Raw genomic sequence first — 19,385 nt, forward strand, 5'->3', positions numbered from 1 at the left:
TTCTTAAGAGATTACGTTTAGGCATGAACAAATGTATTGGAGATGCGCAATGTGCGGTTGCGATCGCTAACGTGCGAATGGTGCAACTGCCTTACGCCGTTTGTGAAAACCATGCATGTTTCCCTAACACTCCATAATGCCATGCTGAGATGAGAGTGAGTATTTCATGACACGACTCCTTGAGGACCAGTCTTTTTCGCCATCGTGCGCTACGTCACTAGAAGAAGACATCCCGCAACGCCTTCTCACAGCCGTGGTCAGAAAGGAACATGGCTTGATCAAAGAAAAGTAACAGTGGCCCAAACCGAGAGGAAACCTAGACGACATCGTCCACAATCTCGTCCTTAGGCTCGGCAGGGTCGATCTTCATCGGCGAACCGTCAGGGTTGAGGTCCTCGTCAGACTCCTCCTTAATAGCTATGGTGTGTTAGCTTTGCACTACATCTGTTCTTACCCGGAGGTGGACTTACTATCGACACTCAAGTTCTTCTTGCCGCGGGTGGCCTTCTTCTTAGGCGAAGACTCGCCGTCGATATCCTGCTTCTTGGGGGCGCGCTTGCGGGAGGTCTTCTTAGGAGTTGCAGCGTCTGCGCCCTCTTCGCCGTCATCCTCCTGCTTGACAGCAGTAGCCTTCTTGCGAGGGGTTTTCTTTGGGGTGACTGGGGCGGTGCCATCGGCAGTGGGGGTCATCAACTTGAGCTTGATCTTGGCCCAGGCGTTGCTAGCAGAGCGCGGGTTGCTCATTCCAGCATAGCCAGCGAGCTTCTCGTAGTCAATCTACGATGACTGTGAGTATTGCACTAGAAGAGAAGACAGACTAGACACATACCTCTGGAGGACCAGACTTGAGAGACTGCATAGCCCATCCGAGGAGCTGTAGCTCGCGCTCGGTGAACTGGGGAGAAGAGCCATTGGCGGCGGCGTTGTCGTTGTCAGACATTCTCAACCGTTGGTTTCTGTTTGGCTGCTGGTCGAAATATTTCGTTGTCACAGATGGATGATAGAAGATAAAAAAGAGGCGTAAAGGTAGACTATGTTCTCGAGAGAAGCTCACTAGCGCGACGATGAAGATGGCGGCCAGGTGAAGGTGAGAGATTATCGAAGATGGCCGCACACAGATACAGAATGCAGCCTCACCTACGTTTCCATGATGAGATTTCTGAAACGAGCACATCCTATTGGTCACGCACCAGCAAACGCGTACATGTGCGTGATGTCGAGGCGAGGCGAGGGTGAATTGCGATGGTCTCACATCAGGCTTGGGCAGGGGGCAATATCACTGGGGACGATGCCGTACTAGCCGTAGGAGGTTCATCCTCTGGCATGTTTGATGATCAGAGTTCGTGGAGGTGAGCCCAGCTTGGTGTGCTTGGATGTGAGAGATACCCTTTGATGTGGTGATAGTTACAGGGAAGCAACTAGGCTGCTCTGCTCTTTCTCGATGGAGACAGCCGCGATTGCTGGGTGAAGGAGAAAGCAGCAAGCCGCCACTACCACAAACCTGTTAACAACATTCTTTATAAGACAAAAGCCGGCGACGACCAAAAAGAGAGTAGCAGTGAGGTTGAGTGGAGTGACGCGCTACCAAGATGGGCCGCCGGGTGAGCTACTATACGCATGACTCGTGGGACCCGGACGCAGTGCCAACACCCGAATCGCCGACAGAGGAGCCGCTGGAGATTGAGGGGCCAGGCCTGGGAGCTAAACGATACTCGAGCAACCCGACCCTGATCACGCCCGACCGCTACCTTCCCAAGACACGGATCAGAATCATGGCGGACCCTATCGACAGTGCCCTGTGGGTCGCATTGCACCCCGCATTCCCCATGTTTGTAGCTAACAGCTCGTCCTAGCGATCTCCTGCGCCGACTGAACCCAAAGGACGTCAAGCGCAATGTCGACCACATTATCCAGCTCAACCCCTCGCTCGAAGAAGACCTGCTCGAATCCGTCGACATTCCGCTTACCGTGAAGAAGTGCTCCAAGACGAAGCGCGACTTCCTGTGCTGCGACTACAACCGCGACGGCGACAGCTGGAGGAGTCCATGGAGCAATGAGTTCGAGCCGCCCATTGAGGAAGGTGTCACGCCTAGTGATCGTGTCCGTAAGATGGAGATCAAGGCGAACGAGGCCTTTGACGTGTACAGGGAGCTGTGAGTCTATGCAGAGTAAAGGCGTGGCCGGCGGAGCATGGCTGATACCGACAGGTACTTTGAGGGCGGCATATCGAGTGTCTACCTGTGGGACATGGATGATGGCTTCGCAGGATGTGTTCTGTTGAAGAAGGGTATGCAATCTTTCCCGTGTGTCACCGTCACATGCTAATGCAGGCAGCCGTCAACCCTACCCCCAAGAGCTCTGGCAGCTGGGACAGCATCCACGTATTCGACGCCCAAGACCGCGCACGCACCTCCCACTACAAGCTCACTTCTACTGTCATCCTCTCCCTCGGTACCGACAGCGAAACACTCGGCGGTCTTGACCTATCCGGTAATATGGTGCGCCAAGTCGAAGCCGACATGGCCGTTGAGGATGACACCTCGCACGTCGCCAACATTGGCAAGATGGTCGAGGATATGGAGCTCAAGATGCGCAATCTGCTGCAGGAGGTGTACTTTGGAAAGGCCAAGGACGTTGTCGGAGATCTGAGGAGCATCCCATCGCTCAGCCAGACGAACCGCGACCGCGCGACACAGAGGGAGATGATCAACAGCATGGGTCGGTAGGATGAGCATGGTTGCACATGGAGATGAACAGTGTGGCATAGATAATATCGAATCAATCCTAGCTCCAGCGGTATACCCACGAGGACTGGACTATCTCATTCTTCAAATGAGCATCAACTCTCTTCTCTGGCAGAGGCGATATACGGTCTAGTGGAGCTACGCACGCCCCTACACCCAAGCTGTGATTGCACCTTCCCCAGGCCAATGCATGGCACTGCGTCACGCTCGATCCTCCAAGTACCGTCTTTTCATAGAAACATGACGACAGTCCCTACATCGATGTGTGCACTACTTTCCTCGAGCGCGGCGCCGCCAGGTGACCAAGTTGCGTAAGCGAAGACAAGACAGCCAGGATACCGCTTAACGATCACACCGCAGGACGACTTCCACCTTTCTTCCGTCCTTTTTAATGACTTCTGCTCCAAGATTCTCAATGGCCGCAGTAAGCTTTGTATCCCTGGGATTGGGCCTGCTCCAGAGAACTAGTTCAACACACTCCAAGCCTTGTAGTAACTCACAGGCCTCCACCAATTCGTCTAACTCGTAGACGTTCTCCAAATTACGGTCGAAGAGTAAGTTACCACGCCTTTCAGCACACCAAGCATAGCTTGCCTGGAAAGATATTTCCCTCACATGCGCCCTGATGTGCCCTATTTAAATTGTAGGTGAGTGAGTGCATAGGCAAGATCGTATAGGTAATCTCAAGGTCACCTGAGCCAAAGCTTTATAAAGCGCACTCGCGTTTTCCGTTTGCAATGAAACATATACCGCGTACGTCATTGCTTTCCGCAGACTACGATCCCTTTGACTGAAGCGCTCGAATTACACCGGCCATATCAACTCGACCTCCCTGTTGATCGACTCACCAAGCAACCCATTGAGATGGCGCCGACGACACGCTCCCAATCTGCCAAGGTGAGGAAGCCAGCCTCGAATATACTTCAACCCTCAAAGGTCAACAAACGCTCGCGTCCACGTACAAAGGTCGCGGCTAGGAAGCCTACGAAGTCGAAGAACCTTAACGGGTCGCAACAAATTAGTAGACTAAAGCCTCCACAAGATCGCACTTACTCCGTGAAGCATCTCGAGAATGGACTTGTCAGTATGGAAACGCCTCCTGACTACCTAGTTGAAACGTGGGGATAGTATTCCTACGCTAGCAATTTCTCTGCTGACTTGCTCAGGATCCAAAAGAACGCCACAGACTCCCCTCTACTTCGACTACCTGCAGAGATCAGAAACACGATCTTCCGTTACGCAGTTGGCGGAAACAAAATACGAATTCAGCGCGCACCCGTCTTTCGAACATCGAAAAAATGGCACGAGAACTCCAACTCACTATGGCACGGCCGAGCGGATCACTTATACAATCGCCGACTCAAGGCTCAAGGCACTGCATTTCACCTCCCAGAAGTCTGCCGTCAGATCTATGCAGAGACTGCTACACTAGGTTACGCCACCAACATCTTCATACTTCCTTGTACGCAAGATCTACATCAATATTTCGATGATGATGGATCGAATGGTAGGCAACTTCTTGATACGGTATGTTTGTGATACATGTGCTGATTTCCCACGCCTGTACAGGCATACTTGCTGAATGGCTTACTCAGCGCAATGTTACCCAGCGCTCGGCGATTCGATCCATAGAGCCTAACTATCATGATCTTTGTCATTATCTTTATGGTTCATATCACGGGTCATTCGGAAAAGACTTGCCTGCGCTTGAAGAGATCTATGTTGTGAGATTCAGGTCATCTGCTCGGAGTCTCATCACCGAAAAGATTAGGGAAAAGGATGGTCAAGGTGTACGAACTATTTTCAAGGAAAAATCGCTGTAGGTAGATGCCGAACGCTCTCTGGAGGGTCTCAACAGTCTAGATATGACGCTGGGCAGTTACAAAACACCAGCAAGGGCTTGGTGCACTTGTCTGGCAGAGCCCGGAATTTCTCATGAGGTTCATCCACTGGTCGATGTAGTGACGATTTGAGTGCTGAGCTGCATGCACGAACAATTTTTGCGAACCATCTTTCCAATATTTTTTTTTTGGTAGAACAGGAGAATACAACAGCAGATTCACAAGTTCCTTGTCGGTGACGATGCGTAGCAGTGCGCGAGTGGTTTGAACACCCCGCCGCACCGCTCATGCATTAGCGTCGCCGCCAGCCCGCCTTGTTACCAACCCTTGGTGCCCATGGAGACCGTCACAATATGTCCGAATCCGCCGCTGCCCGCCAGACCATGATGTGAATGTGCGGTGAAGCAAGGGTTTCTCACATCTTCTGGGCCGCTAGTAGGCGTGAGGCCGCCGCTGGACTGATACTACTATATATAAAAGTGACGGCCATGTCCATGTTTGAAATCCATCACAGACTTCCCATCTTCCATCCTAACTAAACATCAATTGAACTCTCCACAAAACTTCCTGTTACTTTACAATGGCGCACCAGAACCGTCTCGCAAATGCCCACGTCCTTGTCTTTGGCGGCACTTCCGGGATCGGATATGCCGTTGCCAACATGGCCCTCTCAAATGGTGCATTTGTAACCATATCTGGGTCTACCCAAGCGAAGGTCGATACCAGAGTCGAAATGCTGCGATCCCTGTACCCGGACTACCCAGCCTCTAAGGTAGCAGGCTTCGCCGTTGACCTTCTCGACAAGGAGAACCTGGAATCCAATCTGAAGGCTATGCTCGATAAGGCGACCGAGGGCAGCAAGAAGAAGATCGATCATATCGCGTTCCTGGCAGGCGATTCGGTTCAACGGCCCAAGATTGCGGAAATAGATGTCAACACGCTGATGAACGGCTGGACAGTCCGCTTTGTCGCTGCTTGTGTGCTGGCCAAACTCATTGAGACTGGTGATTACATGCACAAGTCTTCCAATAGCTCCATCACAATCACAGGAGGCACAACTACGCACCGTCCAATGCCTGGCTGGACCATAACCGCAGCACTTGGTGCAACGCTTGAAGGCCTGGCTCGCGGTCTTGCGGTAGACCTTAACCCCATCCGCACGAACATCGTGAATGCCGGCGCAATCCATACGGAACTATTACAAAAACTAATAGACAGTTCTTCTCCCGAAGCTATCGAGAAGTTCAAGAGAGGAGCTAGTCTGCTGAGAGAGTTTGGAAAACCAGAAGATATCGCAGAGGCGTATGGTTGGGTCATGAAAGACAGATTCGCGAACGGGACAGTGGTAAACAGTGACGGCGGACGTATGCTGGTTGGTCCAGAGTGAGAAGTTCCGAGATTGAATTACTGCGATACAGACACGTAGCATCATGTTTCCTTCGGAGACGCCATTTATTATCAACTGTACTATAAATATTGTCCTCGTTACTGGCGCCTTTTATGAAAGATCGACTTCGATACCTCTTCTCTCAACCTCTTGTTTGACGTGATTCCATTTAGTACAATCAGCCAACATACCCTTGAATCCACGCTCTCGTAGACTCTGAAGGTCTTCTACACTTTTTTGCAAGTCATGCTCTAGCGCTATCTTGAGCTTCAAGCCTAGAAAGCTGAAGACCTCGTTCATACGTTCGAATACAAGCATAAACAAGTCAATGTCTTCTTTGAAGCTACTGTCGTCAGTCAGGCGCCACTGTATAACAAGGACAATGGCTGCCGCATAGAGCGACGATCCGATATGCGCAGAGAGCAAAATGTCGATAGATATGCGTGACGTATCTTTGACGAGTTGTGCAATATTACGCGCCGCTGTTACAGCCAGTGTAAACTTTGAAGCTGCCTCCTGTATTGGAAAAACTGTGTTACTTTGGTAATGAAGTAGAATGGCCATGGTGTCGAGAATGATATGCAGCCAAACGACATGACCGCGGTCAGCTGGGGGCGCTTCTAGGACCGAACTTGCTGGGCGCGGAAGACTTAGTCGAAATTTCACAACCATATTGTCCAGTGCAGTACAGTCTTCAGCGTATTCGAGGCTGTCCGAAGCGTTGTGTAGGGAATACAGTAGTTCGGAAACTCGACCGAGTAAGACATGTGCAACGATCACATAGTGGAAGACGTTCAGTGGTCCTTCTGCAGCCTTTACCGAGTCTATGAGACGCGATAGGTTCCTGGTAAATGGCAGGTTGTTGAAAGAGCTGACTTCCAAGTCTGGATCCATGTTCTGAAATAGCGTATCAGCGATCGGTATATCGACCTTGAACTGCATCTCCGGTATCGCGTTAGGCCATCCTGTTGGCCATGAATTCATCCGATCCATTATGAACAGCAACCAAAGTGATCTTCGGTACTCTTCTCGCTCAATTGTCGAGTGAGGTTCTGTTTTTCCAAAAACGTATGAGTTCTCATTGTCAATCCTCGCGTTCAATAGATGGTCGCTAGCATCCATGCGGTTTAGGCCGAGCACGACTGCCTGCCTCCAAACTTTTCCCAAGAAAAGCCAGCTAGCAGAGTAGTCACCGATGGTCCAAGCATGAAACACAAGAAGTAATACGGCCTGAACTGTGTGCAGAGGATGCTCCGGTCTTCGCCGGGTGAGTTCGTAAGAGAAGCGTGCTTGCTCGTACCAGTCTCTCGAGCGCTTCTGAATGGACTGTTCAGGGTGGTGTCTGGCCGCTACACAGCAGATGGCATACAGAAGAAGTGGTGCGTCTTTCTCCAAGTCGCCACGTTCTAACTTCGCCAGGAAACTCTTCCTATGGAAACAAAGAAAAGTGTGGTACAGGTGCTCGAAAAAGAGCTCGACGAGCTGGAAAATGACATTTTGTGGTGGTAGCTGGAAGCTGTCTATCGTTTGGAAGTTCAGCGTATCGTTCAACTGCTCCACAGCAGATGCCGGTGTAGGGTATGGTATACTGAGAGCTACGGATGTTGAAAGGCGAGCACCGGGAAACTGGATGAGGTCCGGTGATTTCGGCTGTATTAGATCTAAGCCAAGAGTAGAAGCTGGTGATGCTGGTGCATGATGCTCTAAACGACTTGTAGATGGTGTGTAGTTGTCTCGACTTAACTTCGGCAACGAGTACTCGCACTTGAGATTCCATCTCCTACACAAAGAGCAACTCGGGTGTTCTGCCTACAGTAAGCAACTTATCGTCAGCTCTCACCCGACATGCGACGATGATGTGGACTTACATCGCATCTCTTTTTACGCTGCCGACAGTTTTTGCAGGCCTGCTTGCGTTTACTGACAGAAGCAGGTATGGTTAGTGTCTGCATTGCGCTAAGAGATGACGTTGATGCTGAATAGATGTAGCGTGCATGTAGGTGCGTACGTGGAATAAACGGAATGGAGTGGGCGCCACGCACTAATCGTTTCCGGGCTTAAGCGGATTCGGGCGAATTTAGCTCAGACTCAAGCCCTAAATGTATGTGAGGATACAAGCTTTATGCTTGGGTGATGCAAAGCTTGGAAATCTATCTTGCAGGTTCTCGTCGGTAATTATATATAACACGTTACTTCTTGACGTGTGTACTGATCTCTAAGCCTTGTAGCTCGTGCTTCTATCTTCGTCGCCAGGAACATCTCCCAATCGCATACCCCACGACTTCGTATAGCCTGCTACTGATGCCGGCTCGACCAGGCCAAGTACTTTGATACTTTGCTTGATCTTTTCATGTCTGACCTCCCTCTGGTGCCTCCGCCAGGCGTCGCGCATATCCCGTGCTCTATTCATGAGACCACGACTTACAGTCTCTTCGTCTGGTAGTATATTGTTACATTTCTCTTCAGTCCACATTTCGCTAGCCTGCGATGCTGAACGAATTAGTCGAGACTCCGACATATTCACTAAATTGACCGGAAGCGGCGGTGGAATGTCGTAAGGGAAAGGAGAAGACGGTGGAGACGAATTGTAGAAAGATGACCTCCGCCACGGGTAATCAGACACCGCACTGGACTTCTGTCGGTGATCCTCATGGGTGGTAGCATCGTAGTCGTACGTTGCCTCAGAGTGTGATGTGGTAGCTCGAGACAGGCGCACCAAGGCAAATCCTCTCGGAAGTCGGATCAGAAGACTGCCATTTCCCTGTGAAGACGAACCCGAAGCCAGTCGTCGGGATGTTTGGGAAAGGTCTCTGCGCTCTGACAGTTCCATAGACCCAGCACGTCGTTTGCTCCCTCTCAAAACTTTTGCATGAGATGTTATGTCAGGAATGCGCTTTCGACATCGATATGTCGATCCTTCTGTAGCGCGCGGCGGTAGGTTTTCGTCAACAGATCGTCGTCTACCCTTTCGATCACTTTGACGTAGTGATGTCCAGCGGTTTGATTGCTTGTGCTTCGATCGCCAGCCGGAGCCTCTTCCCCATGCTAAGGGCGCTGGTAACAGCTCATGTGTTCTCAATCGGAAGATTGGAATGGATATGCAGCCGCAGGTAAAGAACCCTGATGAGGTTGCACTCAACGAGCTGCTTCGAGGCCGAGGAGCCCTACACTCATGGTACTGATCCGCCAGCACGTCATGATAATCTTGCGAGAAGCTCAAAAGCTGCATTCTATCACTCAGCTCCTCATCTTCGCATTCATCGTCCATAAAGGGGCTTGTGCGATATAATGGTGGGATCGTCTTTCCTTGCAACGATCGAGATGTTTCTGCAATATTGTCGACGTGCGGGGTGGAAGACCAGTATTGCCATCCAGTTCTAGTATCCCTTGGCAGCATTATTCCCAGTGATACATATGCTTTCGCTCTTCTCGATACATCCGATAATTGATATATTGTATCTGCAGAAGGATTGTCGCAGGTCTGTAGTCCTGGCTTCAAAGGGGAGTGTGAAACCGGATGTGCAGCCTCAGTATTAGTTGAAGAACACACAAGTTGATTGTCTCTGATAGGTGAAAGAAGAATTTTTGAGTCTCCCTCAAGTGAGGGCGTCTGGGCAGGCGGGGATGTTGTCAAGAGTGGTGGTGGTTCTGGTCTACATTCGAGGATTGGATGTATTGGCTGCAGTCGCGGAGATTGAAAGATTCTCGTCTCGAGTGGCCAGGATCCAGACTCTGCCCTTGAACTGCAGCTACTAGGAGAAGGCTCCGGGATCAATGGAGAGAATGTACGAGCCGTAGAGACTGGATTCTTCGGAGAGGGCTGACTAGGTGAGCTTAGGTTCCAATCAGTAGGCGCTCTCCAGGACGTGAAATGAACAGCGCTATCTTTCGGCTTCGGATTCGGTGGCACAAACAATGGTGGTAATGTCTGGTCACTTGGAGACAACGGTGAAATGTCGCTCCATGTGTTTGGATTTGGTGGTACTGTTTGTATGAAGGATTTGAAGGATCCCACGGTTCTGTCCATGCTTTTGGGCAGTGATGGTTTCGAAACGCGATGACTGACAGGGAACGATAGATGCTCTCGCCTTTCCTCGGTCGTCGCGAGCAATTACAAATTAATAAAACACAGTACTCGATCTAAAAGCCTTCTAGAAGACTTCCAAACAAAGAGGAAGGTATGGAGTATCACGCGTGTTGATTCACAGAAGCGGATTCGCTTAGGGGTGCCCTATCGCAAAACAAAGGTCAATAGCAATTCCAATTTGGAGATTGCGGGACGAACGCAGCCACGCTTTGGCCCAAGCAAGACCTGTACACGGTCGCTCTGTTGCCAGTCCGTCGTAAATATCAACATTGCTTCTCAATCGGTGAGGCACCAAGGCGTCCGGAGCGCGGAGTTGTGGTCCCCAAGCACATCTGGGCAGTTCCCTACTGGCTTCTCTTGGGCATATCTAAATTCAGCCACCGCCGAACGCTAGTTTCCAAAGGTGAGGATGCGTTGTTTAACACTAACTCGTGGTTGTAGGTGGTATACTGGCCGGTCTGACATGTTCACCGTTGTTGGCTGAAGTTGGTGGGACAAATGCACACGTCACTTTGCTCATCTCAGCAATGCCAAGCCTATGCGCCGGATCTGTGACTAGCGCTCAACCAGGGCCGAGGACTGCCCTTCGACAACCATGATCTGCACTGCTCCTTGCGTACATCGATATGCTACACATCTTAGTTTGTTTATTTTCACAACGCCATGATTGATAAGATGGACATCTGTCTTCCCAGGCAACAACATTTTTGTGATTTGATCGGGGAGACTCGAAAGTCCGCCTGTTCAGGTTGGCCTAAGTCGGGTGAATAACTCCCCGCCTCAGCACTGGGTGTGGTTCGTCATTAGGCATCGCATGTGCGCTGCACGTTTTTGCGCCATAACGCCATATCGCATTATGAGCCCGATACGAGACATTCTGGACTGTTTGCTATTGGTTCGGACGACGAGTCTACAGATTCTGGCCGTGTCGTTGGGATGACTGTAAGCCAAAGTCTTGCTGCACTGTCCACCTCTTCGCTTATCGCGAGGTAATGAAGCAAAGGGGTTAGTGCGAAGGACTGAGGCTGAAATAAGATGCCCGGTAGACAGATCCTACACTCAACGTTGTCCCGAGATGTGTGTGTGTATGAAATTTTAGCGCGCTGACTTTACGCCGACGAGGTGATTTCTTCGTCCGTCATGTCTCGCAGTCCTGATATGCCACAAGTATATCTAGACCGATAGTTGCGCCATGGAGAACAATCAGCTGAACAACCACAGCTTCAGCATTTGCATAGCAAGCCTCTTGAATTCAGCTGTGTCAGCCTCGTATCCACCTCACATACTTGAACTCGCCTATTCCGCAATTTGTTCAGTAACCACCATATCATGGCCAGCCCTTCTTCGCAGTCCATTGGGGACGGGCTAAAGCCCGAGATACCTCAATCCGAGCCTTTGAGCGATTCAGCGTCTGGAGAATCGAGGGCGCCGGAGCCTGAGAAGTTTCAGCCTGGATGGCGTTTCCTGGCCGCTTTTGGTAGTCTCTGTATCATCACACTCATGGCCGCATTGGATGCAACTTCGATCTCAGTTGCGCTGCCAGTAAGTTGGTCAGACCAACTGTTCTTCACCGTGCTAAAGTTCTTAGATTATGGCTAAAGCATTGGGCGGGTCTGCTATCGAAGCCTTCTGGAGCGGAACTTCTTTCCTGTTGACATCGACTGTCTTTCAGCCTGTCCTCGGATCGTTCTCGCACATCTTTGGGCGCAAAGCACTTATTTATGTCAGTCTGGGCTTCTTCCTAGCTGGTTCGATCATCCCCGCCGTGGCCAATAACTTTACCGTCATCCTGGTTGGTCGATCGATTCAAGGAATTGGTGGTGGTGGCATTATCTGCTTGACCGAAATGGTCGTAGTTGACACCGTACCACTTCGAGAGCGAGGAAAGTGGTTCAGCTTCTTCGGAGCTATGTGGTCGATCGGCACAGTGGCAGGCCCTCTACTAGGTGAGTCACACATGCTATATCTCAAAATCTGTTCTAACATTACACAGGAGGTGGGTTTTCCCAAAACGTGTCTTGGCGCTGGATCTTCTGGATCAACCTGCCATTCCTCGGTCTCGGTGCTGCCTTGATTACTGTCTTCCTCAAGCTCAACCAGAAGCATGGCTCCTTCCTTGTCAAGCTTCGAGAAGTTGACTGGATTGGCATGGTGCTGTTTCTCGCCTCCACGACCGGCTTCTTAATTCCTGTCACCTGGGGTGGAGTACAGTATCCCTGGGACTCATGGCGTACGCTTGTACCACTCATCGTTTGCGCCGCGGGTATGGTCGCATTCGTTGTGTATATCGAGTTCTTTGCTGTCAATCCCCTCATCCGCACTTCGGTGTTCAAGAACATGTCAGCCGCCATACTTTACGTCTCTACCGTTATTCATGGAATCATACTGTGGGCTATCCTCTACTACATGCCACTCTACTTCGAAGCAGTTAGAGGTTTTGGTCCGATACTTGCTGGAGTTGCAATGTTCCCTTGGACCTTCACCGTGGCCCCAGCGTCAGTCGCAACTGGTATCGCAATTGCGGTCACGGGACATTACCGATGGGCAAACCGCGCCGGATGGTTTCTCGCTACACTCGGTATGGGTCTCCTTATTATTCTCAAGCCGAACACGTCGACAGTCTCTTGGATCTTCCTAAACCTCGTTGGTGGTGTGGGGACGGGTATTCTGTTCCCTGCCATGGCTTTGGCTGTACAGGCTTCAGCAACTGCCAAAGACCAAGCCTATGCTGCGAACATGTTCTCCTTCTTCCGCGCTTTTGGACAAACGCTTGGCGTTGCCATTGGCGGTGTCATCTTCCAGAACCAGATGAAAAAGAAGATGCTCACGTACCCTCTTCTTGCTGACCTGGCAGTCGAGTACTCTCGAGACGCAGCAGGCCTGGTCCAAATCATCAAGGAAATGCCTGGCGGCGACATGAAGGAGCAGCTCAGGGAAAGTTACACGGATGCCCTAAAATACATCTGGATTGTCATGTTGGTGTTCAGTGCGGTGGCCTTCCTTGGCAGTTGGTTCATCAAAGCCTACGACATGAATGGTGCTATGGACACTGAGAGGGGATTTGTAGACAAGGACAAAGTTGGGGATGTCGAGAAGGAGCAGTCGATGATGTAAGAAGGCCGAGTGCCGACATGGAGCAGTTCTTGTTTTTATAAGCATCAGCGCGGCGTTTGGATTGTTCTAATAGACGGACACATGACGACAATATCTCTCAGTACAATAATGTATAGTTTATCTTGCTACAAAGGTTGTCATTGCCTCGCATCGAAACGCGTTCCATGGTCTAGGTCCAAGAAGGCTTTGGGTGTATTTTTGGTACGGACGGGTCGGACTTTGCTCGACCGGGTCAAGCATAACGGTTGGGTCTCAGGAGCGGCCGGGATATGTTGGTGAAACACGCCGTCGTGGCCGTTGACAGCGATACGGACCAGGGTAAAAGAGGTGGCCGTGCGTCACGATCAAGAAAATACATGGCGATCACATCATCAGCCTATCTTATCAAATAAGTTTGAGTGGTGTGGCAAGAGTGATGCACGAGTACATGACAATGACCTTGTGCCATGGTGGAATGTGAATTGCAAATGTCGCTGCATTCACGATGTTCGAAGTGGAGTTCTGGGCGCCTGAGGCATCAATGCCAAACGCCTAGGAGTCTCGGGTGTAAGAAGAAAAGGCGCCGAAGAGCAATGTTAGTGAACAAGGCGGTTGGTCGATGAAGGGTGAAAGCAGTGGAAGACATGTGCGACCATAGTCACACAAAGACGATTGATGATTTGGATACTGCACAAGAACATGGTACTACCCCAGCCACAATGACGGGATGGTGCGTCGTCAACTTGTTAGTCGCACCGCCCTGCAGCGGCTATATAGCGGGCATTACGAGGTACTCGTACTGGGATAAAGGGGCGAGTTGGATGACGACGGCGCAAGAATCGACGCGTCCTGGTCTGCTGCTCCCAACAACGGCCGTCGAGGAGACTCGAGAAGACGTTACCGCGAGTACCCTGCATGCTTGAATTGAACGTGTCTGTTCTATCGAATCGATATTCAATCGTCGCAGTTCGCACATGCGCGCTACTGCAAGCTCAATCTTAGAACCCACTAGCCCACTGTCTCCACCAATCACGTCAGCACTTGGCAGCTTCTCATCAGCGCACAGCTCGAGCCCCGGGCGCCCCTTCCCTTCGACGCGATTGACGGCTCTTCTGACAACCCTTCCCAAAAAGCAGTCCCACAGCGGGAAGCCGGCTCCCAGACACCCTCACGCACACGTATCCCTCACCTCAGTCATTCGTTTCAGAAAGAATCCAGCAAAGAAAGCAGCAATCCAGCAAACTGCACCTAATACAACTCCCCGGTACCATCACCGTCACCGTCACATTCACTTGCGCGCCAAGCAAAGCTCCTTCCGGCAGCTCCTCACCCGTGAACGCCTCCATCGCAGCAACGTCCGACTCTCGCCATTCTCGCACCTGCCGTATATAATCGACTCGAGAGGCAATCGCGCGCCCTCCCCTAGGCTAATTGGCAGCGATACCGCGACCTGCATATCCTCCAGCCTGCCCGATCCAGCGATCGCGACGACCCTGAGCAAACCGCACCTGCCTCCCCACTTACCGACACCCGTTCCCATGCCTGCCGTGGCCTCTTCATAACAGTCGCCCTCGACACTCTCTTACCACACATTATTCTTCACAGCGACCTCGCTACCCATCGCTGCCATGAAGGAGTCATTCGCTGACCTTCTGCGTACGGCGGCCGGCAAGCTCACCCTTTCGCTGCTCGTGGCATCGCAAGCTACCGCATATAGTTTCAAGCCTGTCCCGAGCCCCAACCTCAACCTTGACGATCTGGGCCGGATAGCCTTCGCTGGAGACTTTGACTCAATATCACTATACCAATATGAAGGCCAAAATCAGAACACTCCTGGCCGCAAAGGAGCCCTCCTTACACGCTATCCCAATGGCGTATTCGCGACTATCAACAGCACAGACGGCGATATCAAGGCCATGTGCTCCCTTCAGGTAAATGGTGCAGAGCGGATCATGTTTGCAGGCAACTTCACCGGTGTCGACGACCTGAGTACCCCTGGAGGCATTGCGCTGCTCGACCCTGCCAACGGCAACATAGAGGCACTGGAAGGCCTCACCGGATCCGTCAACGCACTCTACTGCGATAGAGCTGGCAGTCAAGTCTATGTAGGAGGCAGTCTGGAAGGCGCAAACTCATCCAACGCACTCATCTGGAAGAACGGCTGGGAAGACCTGTCGTTCAACGGCTTCAACGGCCCTATCAACTCGATAATCCAGTCTAATGACAACATAATATTCGGAGGAGAGTTCAACGGCCTAGGCGGCATGAATGCATCCACTGTGACCAGCGACAACAACACCCAAATCATTCCCATTGGAAGCGCAGACATCTCCGCCCAGACGAGCTCTGGCCAGCCCGGATTCTCGGATCCCAAGAGCATCGCATGCAAAGCCGACTTCTCCACGCAGGGCGCCGATTCGACGTGGCTGCTTTCCGACGGAGCACCCGGATTCTGGAAGGCCGACTTTGGCTTCGGTTTCGAGCCAACGAGCATGAAGCTCTACAACACGGACTTTCAGGGCCGTGGTAGCAAGACTTTCCGCTTCACAGCTCTTCCAGACGGTGGAATCCTGAACCTGACTTACACCGACCCTGAGAGCGGACGACCGGCCTTTTGTGACGCTAGATGCCCCTTACCCGAGGGCAACACCACTGCGCAGGAGTTCACCTTTGTCAACGTCGTGGGCATGAATGCCTTCAGGATTGACATCTCGGACTGGTGGGGCCAAGGTGGCGGTCTAAACGGCATCCAGCTCTTCCAAGACGCCATGTACTCCTATGCAGTTAACGAGTTCAACGAGCCTGAAAACTGCGGTCCTACTACGTCCAGGTCGGAATCGACCACGACTGGATCATGGCAGATTTCCCCATCGCACGACAGTTCTTCCGAGTATCTAACCACAACTCTGCAGGGCTCACCTATCAACCCTGATGCTGCAAGCGTTACTTTCTTGCCCGATATCAAACAATCTGGCAACTACTCAGTGACCATTTACACGCCTGGATGCCAGGGCGACGGCACCTGTGGCACCCGTGGTCGAGTCAATGTTACGACAATAATGGACGGCCAGAGTGATCCCGGCCATGAGCTGTGGCAGACAAACAACTTTGACAAGTACGATGAAGTCTACAACGGATACATCGATGCCACCGATGGTACCCGTCCACAAGTGATTCTTCGGCCCGCAAGCAACCAAGGTCCTGGTCCCTTGACTGTTGTCGCACAGAGGGTGCGTTTCACGCTTTTGAAGGCCACATCCGGTAACTTAAACGGCCTTTTCGAATACAAACCTGGTCAGACTGTAGATGCAGATGACCTTGCGGATTCGGTCATCAACGCTGCCGGCGCCAGCCTTGCTCCACGTGAGAAGGCTCTTATTACCACTGTCACCACGGGTGGCCAGACCTTGTATGTCGGCGGATCGTTCAACAGCAGTGATGACCGCAACAACATCTTCGCAATTCCACAGGGATCAGCGCAACCCAAAGCACTTCCCGGTAAGGGACTCAACAACCAGGTCATGACAATGTTCCACAACGCTAGTACGCTTTACGTTGGTGGCAACTTCACCAACACTGCAGAGAACAACGTAGCAGGCCTGGGTGGAGTCGCTGCTTTGACCAACGATGAGTGGCAACCCCTTGGAGCCGGTGTTGACGGTGTCGTTCTGTACTTGGTACCATTCTCGCTCAACGTCACGGTTAACACTCCTGAGGAGGTCCTCGCTGTCAGCGGCTTCTTCAGCCAGGTCAACGGCTTTGGCGATAACCCCAGCACCAGTGTTAATGACTTCGCCATCTGGGTGCCTTCTCGTAGCAACTGGCTCCACAACCTCGATTTCCACTCTCTCGCCATGTCCGGCAGATTGATGACATTCGCTGATGTCCCCGAAAGCGAACGTTGGTTTGGCGGATCGGTATCATCTGGCGCCCTCCTTGCAAGTGGTACTGCTGAGCTAGAAACTGGAGATGACTTGTCTCTCCAGGCCTTCCCCGTCAAAATTCAAGCGCAACAGCAACAGCAGCAGACTACTTCTCGCAAGCGAGCCATTGTTCAGGGACAAAACCTGAACACGACCGGAGTTCGTACCGGTACTTTCTACAAGGAGAACGGCATGAACAAGACTATCCTTGCTGGTCACTTTGCAACCACGGGCGCAGATGATCGTAACATCACTAATCTCATCATCATCGATGGCAACGACTCCGACAAGGTGACCGGCTTTGACAACGAGCTCGATGCTAATTCTACCTTTGCAACTGTCGCTGTACTCGACAATGTCTTGTACGCCGGCGGTATGATCAGCGGTCAGCTTGACAACGATCGCATTGCTGGAATTGTCGCCTACGACCTCAGTAGCAACGCATTCGCCAGCATCCAGCCACCACCGCTGCAGGGTGTCAATGTCACCGTAAACGCCATTGCCCCACGACCAAAGTCCAAAGACATCTTTGTCGCAGGTCAATTCCAGTCCGCTGGAGCCTTGAGTTGTGCTGCTGTGTGTATTTGGAACACCGAGCGCAGCCAATGGACCGCACCCGGCAACGGTCTTTCTGGCGACGTCTCAACTCTCACTTGGGTTGGCGACAACAGCCTCCTCATCGCTGGTAACCTCACCTCAGGCACCAACGAGACCAAGATCCTCACCTACGACTCATCAAGCAGGCAATTTGCTGTTGTCCCTGGTGCCAATGACCTCCCTGGTCCGGTCACTGCGCTTACCATCGCCAATAGTGGCGGAGACCAATTCTGGGCCGCTGGTACCGGAAGCGACGGCACTGCTTACTTGCAGCGATTTGATGGTACCAAGTGGGTGCCTGCTGATGGGTCCATGTTTGGCGAAACGACAGACATCCGCGGCATTCAGGTTCTCACTTTGTCTGAAGACCATGGCAACTCCGATATTATCGACCGCAATCAAGATCTCCTCCTTATGGGTCGGATCAATGTTACTACATTCGGAACAGCATCTGCTGTGCTCTTTAACGGCACTACGCTCACTCCTTTTCTTCTCGCTACTAAGGGCCAGGATGGTTCGACGGAGCCTGGAAGCCTATCCTCTGTGTTTGTTGAGAACCCCAACTCGTTCTTCAGACAATCCAGTGAGTCATTCAAGCCAATCCTGCGCATAGCTGGTATACTAACGAATTTTAGACAAGCACCTCGCACTATGGGCCATTGTCCTCATTGGCCTCGCCATCGCCCTAGTCCTTACCTTCCTTCTCGTGGTCATCGGCATAGTAATCGAATGGTTCCGCAAGAAGCGACTGGGTTATTCCCCGGCCCCGACATCATACCCAGACCGGCTAGGCAACGTAGGAAGGCTACCGCCGGAGCAACTGTTCGGAACCCTGTCAGGACCCAAGGCTCCAGCAATTTAAACGCCTCTAGACTTCCTGATATATCGAGGAATACTGACGGAGAGGCACAAGGCACATCCAGTGGCCCTGTGGTTGCTAAAGCTGATATTTCAGCACCTCAGGACACGGACAATGGCTATGCGGTCGCTACGACTGATAGTAGACCTGTACGATCTGTTGAGACTCGCGTGAGTCAGTCACTACTGCTGAGGCCGGATCCTACGGAGGAAATGGTTTTCCAAGATTATCTCCATGAGGTTGATTGCCTCCACCCCAACTGGCTACCCCGTGTTTACTTTACAGGTGTTCCCATCCGCTGAGGTTGTTAATTCGACTCCTGCCTGCATCGCTTTCGTTCGGTCTGTTGCGATGGACTAGATGGATGGACTCGCGCCTACTGTTTGCGATCATCGATGGGTATTTGGTTGTTTTTTGACTCTATGTCGACCGCTACACGGTCGCTGCATCTTTTCTTTTCCAGTGTGTTTGATACCACGTGGCTAGCGCTTTACGCAGCCCACCATTATTTCATTGCCTTTTTCCTGTCTCCACTTTCCCTTGCATCGGTATTTGCTCTGAGTATCTGCAGATGACACTGAGAGCGTCCATTTTCTTTACGTGTTAGTGAGCTTGTGCGTGCGTTGAAGATATACGGTCCAGTAATGTGTACTTCGTCAGTGGGTCGAATCGTAATTAGAAGGGAAATGATGGTGGACGGAAGATGTTGGATGCGTGCTAATTCACGCTTGGAGTGAGTTGAGGGTGAGAGGACTGGAGGATGAGGCAGAGGTGGAGAAGTCTACTGAGGTGCATGTATTCTAGTGTCCATAATAAACTCTAGAAGTACTTACTGGGTTTTGTGCTTTTGGTGC

General features: G+C 51.6%; 7 protein-coding genes across 7 annotated transcripts; 4 read left to right on the forward strand and 3 right to left on the reverse strand.

Moving 5' to 3' along the window:
* Positions 1–316: 316 nt before the first annotated feature.
* On the reverse strand, positions 317–940 carry AA0111_g5190 (hypothetical protein; the record flags this gene model as incomplete). Its single annotated transcript, XM_028651275.1, has 3 exons — positions 317–417; positions 471–777; positions 830–940. The coding sequence occupies 3 exons, from the start codon at positions 938–940 to the stop codon at positions 317–319; spliced, it is 519 nt and encodes a 172-aa protein (XP_028507162.1).
* Positions 941–1,589: 649 nt separating this feature from the next.
* On the forward strand, positions 1,590–2,726 carry AA0111_g5191 (F-actin-capping protein subunit beta; the record flags this gene model as incomplete). The annotated part of the gene is made up of 4 exons (XM_028651276.1): positions 1,590–1,798; positions 1,854–2,153; positions 2,208–2,287; positions 2,335–2,726. 4 exons carry the CDS (start codon positions 1,590–1,592, stop codon positions 2,724–2,726), a joined length of 981 nt encoding a protein of 326 aa, XP_028507161.1.
* Positions 2,727–5,165: 2,439 nt separating this feature from the next.
* AA0111_g5192 (hypothetical protein) lies at positions 5,166–5,972 on the forward strand (the record flags this gene model as incomplete). Its single annotated transcript, XM_028651277.1, has 1 exon — positions 5,166–5,972. The coding sequence occupies one exon, from the start codon at positions 5,166–5,168 to the stop codon at positions 5,970–5,972; it is 807 nt and encodes a 268-aa protein (XP_028507160.1).
* Positions 5,973–6,083: 111 nt separating this feature from the next.
* On the reverse strand, positions 6,084–7,847 carry AA0111_g5193 (hypothetical protein; the record flags this gene model as incomplete). The annotated part of the gene is made up of 2 exons (XM_028651278.1): positions 6,084–7,752; positions 7,813–7,847. The coding sequence occupies 2 exons, from the start codon at positions 7,845–7,847 to the stop codon at positions 6,084–6,086; spliced, it is 1,704 nt and encodes a 567-aa protein (XP_028507159.1).
* A 340-nt stretch (positions 7,848–8,187) lies between these two features.
* AA0111_g5194 (hypothetical protein) lies at positions 8,188–8,445 on the reverse strand (the record flags this gene model as incomplete). The annotated part of the gene is made up of 1 exon (XM_028651279.1): positions 8,188–8,445. The coding sequence occupies one exon, from the start codon at positions 8,443–8,445 to the stop codon at positions 8,188–8,190; it is 258 nt and encodes an 85-aa protein (XP_028507166.1).
* A 2,943-nt stretch (positions 8,446–11,388) lies between these two features.
* Positions 11,389–13,173, forward strand: AA0111_g5195 (hypothetical protein; the record flags this gene model as incomplete). Its single annotated transcript, XM_028651280.1, has 3 exons — positions 11,389–11,601; positions 11,648–12,005; positions 12,053–13,173. 3 exons carry the CDS (start codon positions 11,389–11,391, stop codon positions 13,171–13,173), a joined length of 1,692 nt encoding a protein of 563 aa, XP_028507165.1.
* Positions 13,174–14,780: 1,607 nt separating this feature from the next.
* On the forward strand, positions 14,781–18,534 carry AA0111_g5196 (hypothetical protein; the record flags this gene model as incomplete). The annotated part of the gene is made up of 2 exons (XM_028651281.1): positions 14,781–18,255; positions 18,308–18,534. 2 exons carry the CDS (start codon positions 14,781–14,783, stop codon positions 18,532–18,534), a joined length of 3,702 nt encoding a protein of 1,233 aa, XP_028507164.1.
* Between the last annotated feature and the right edge of the window lie 851 nt (positions 18,535–19,385).

The sequence above is a fragment of the Alternaria arborescens genome (assembly GCF_004154835.1).
Source record: "Alternaria arborescens strain FERA 675 chromosome Unknown contig_10, whole genome shotgun sequence".
NCBI classification, from domain to species: Eukaryota; Fungi; Ascomycota; class Dothideomycetes; order Pleosporales; family Pleosporaceae; genus Alternaria; species Alternaria arborescens.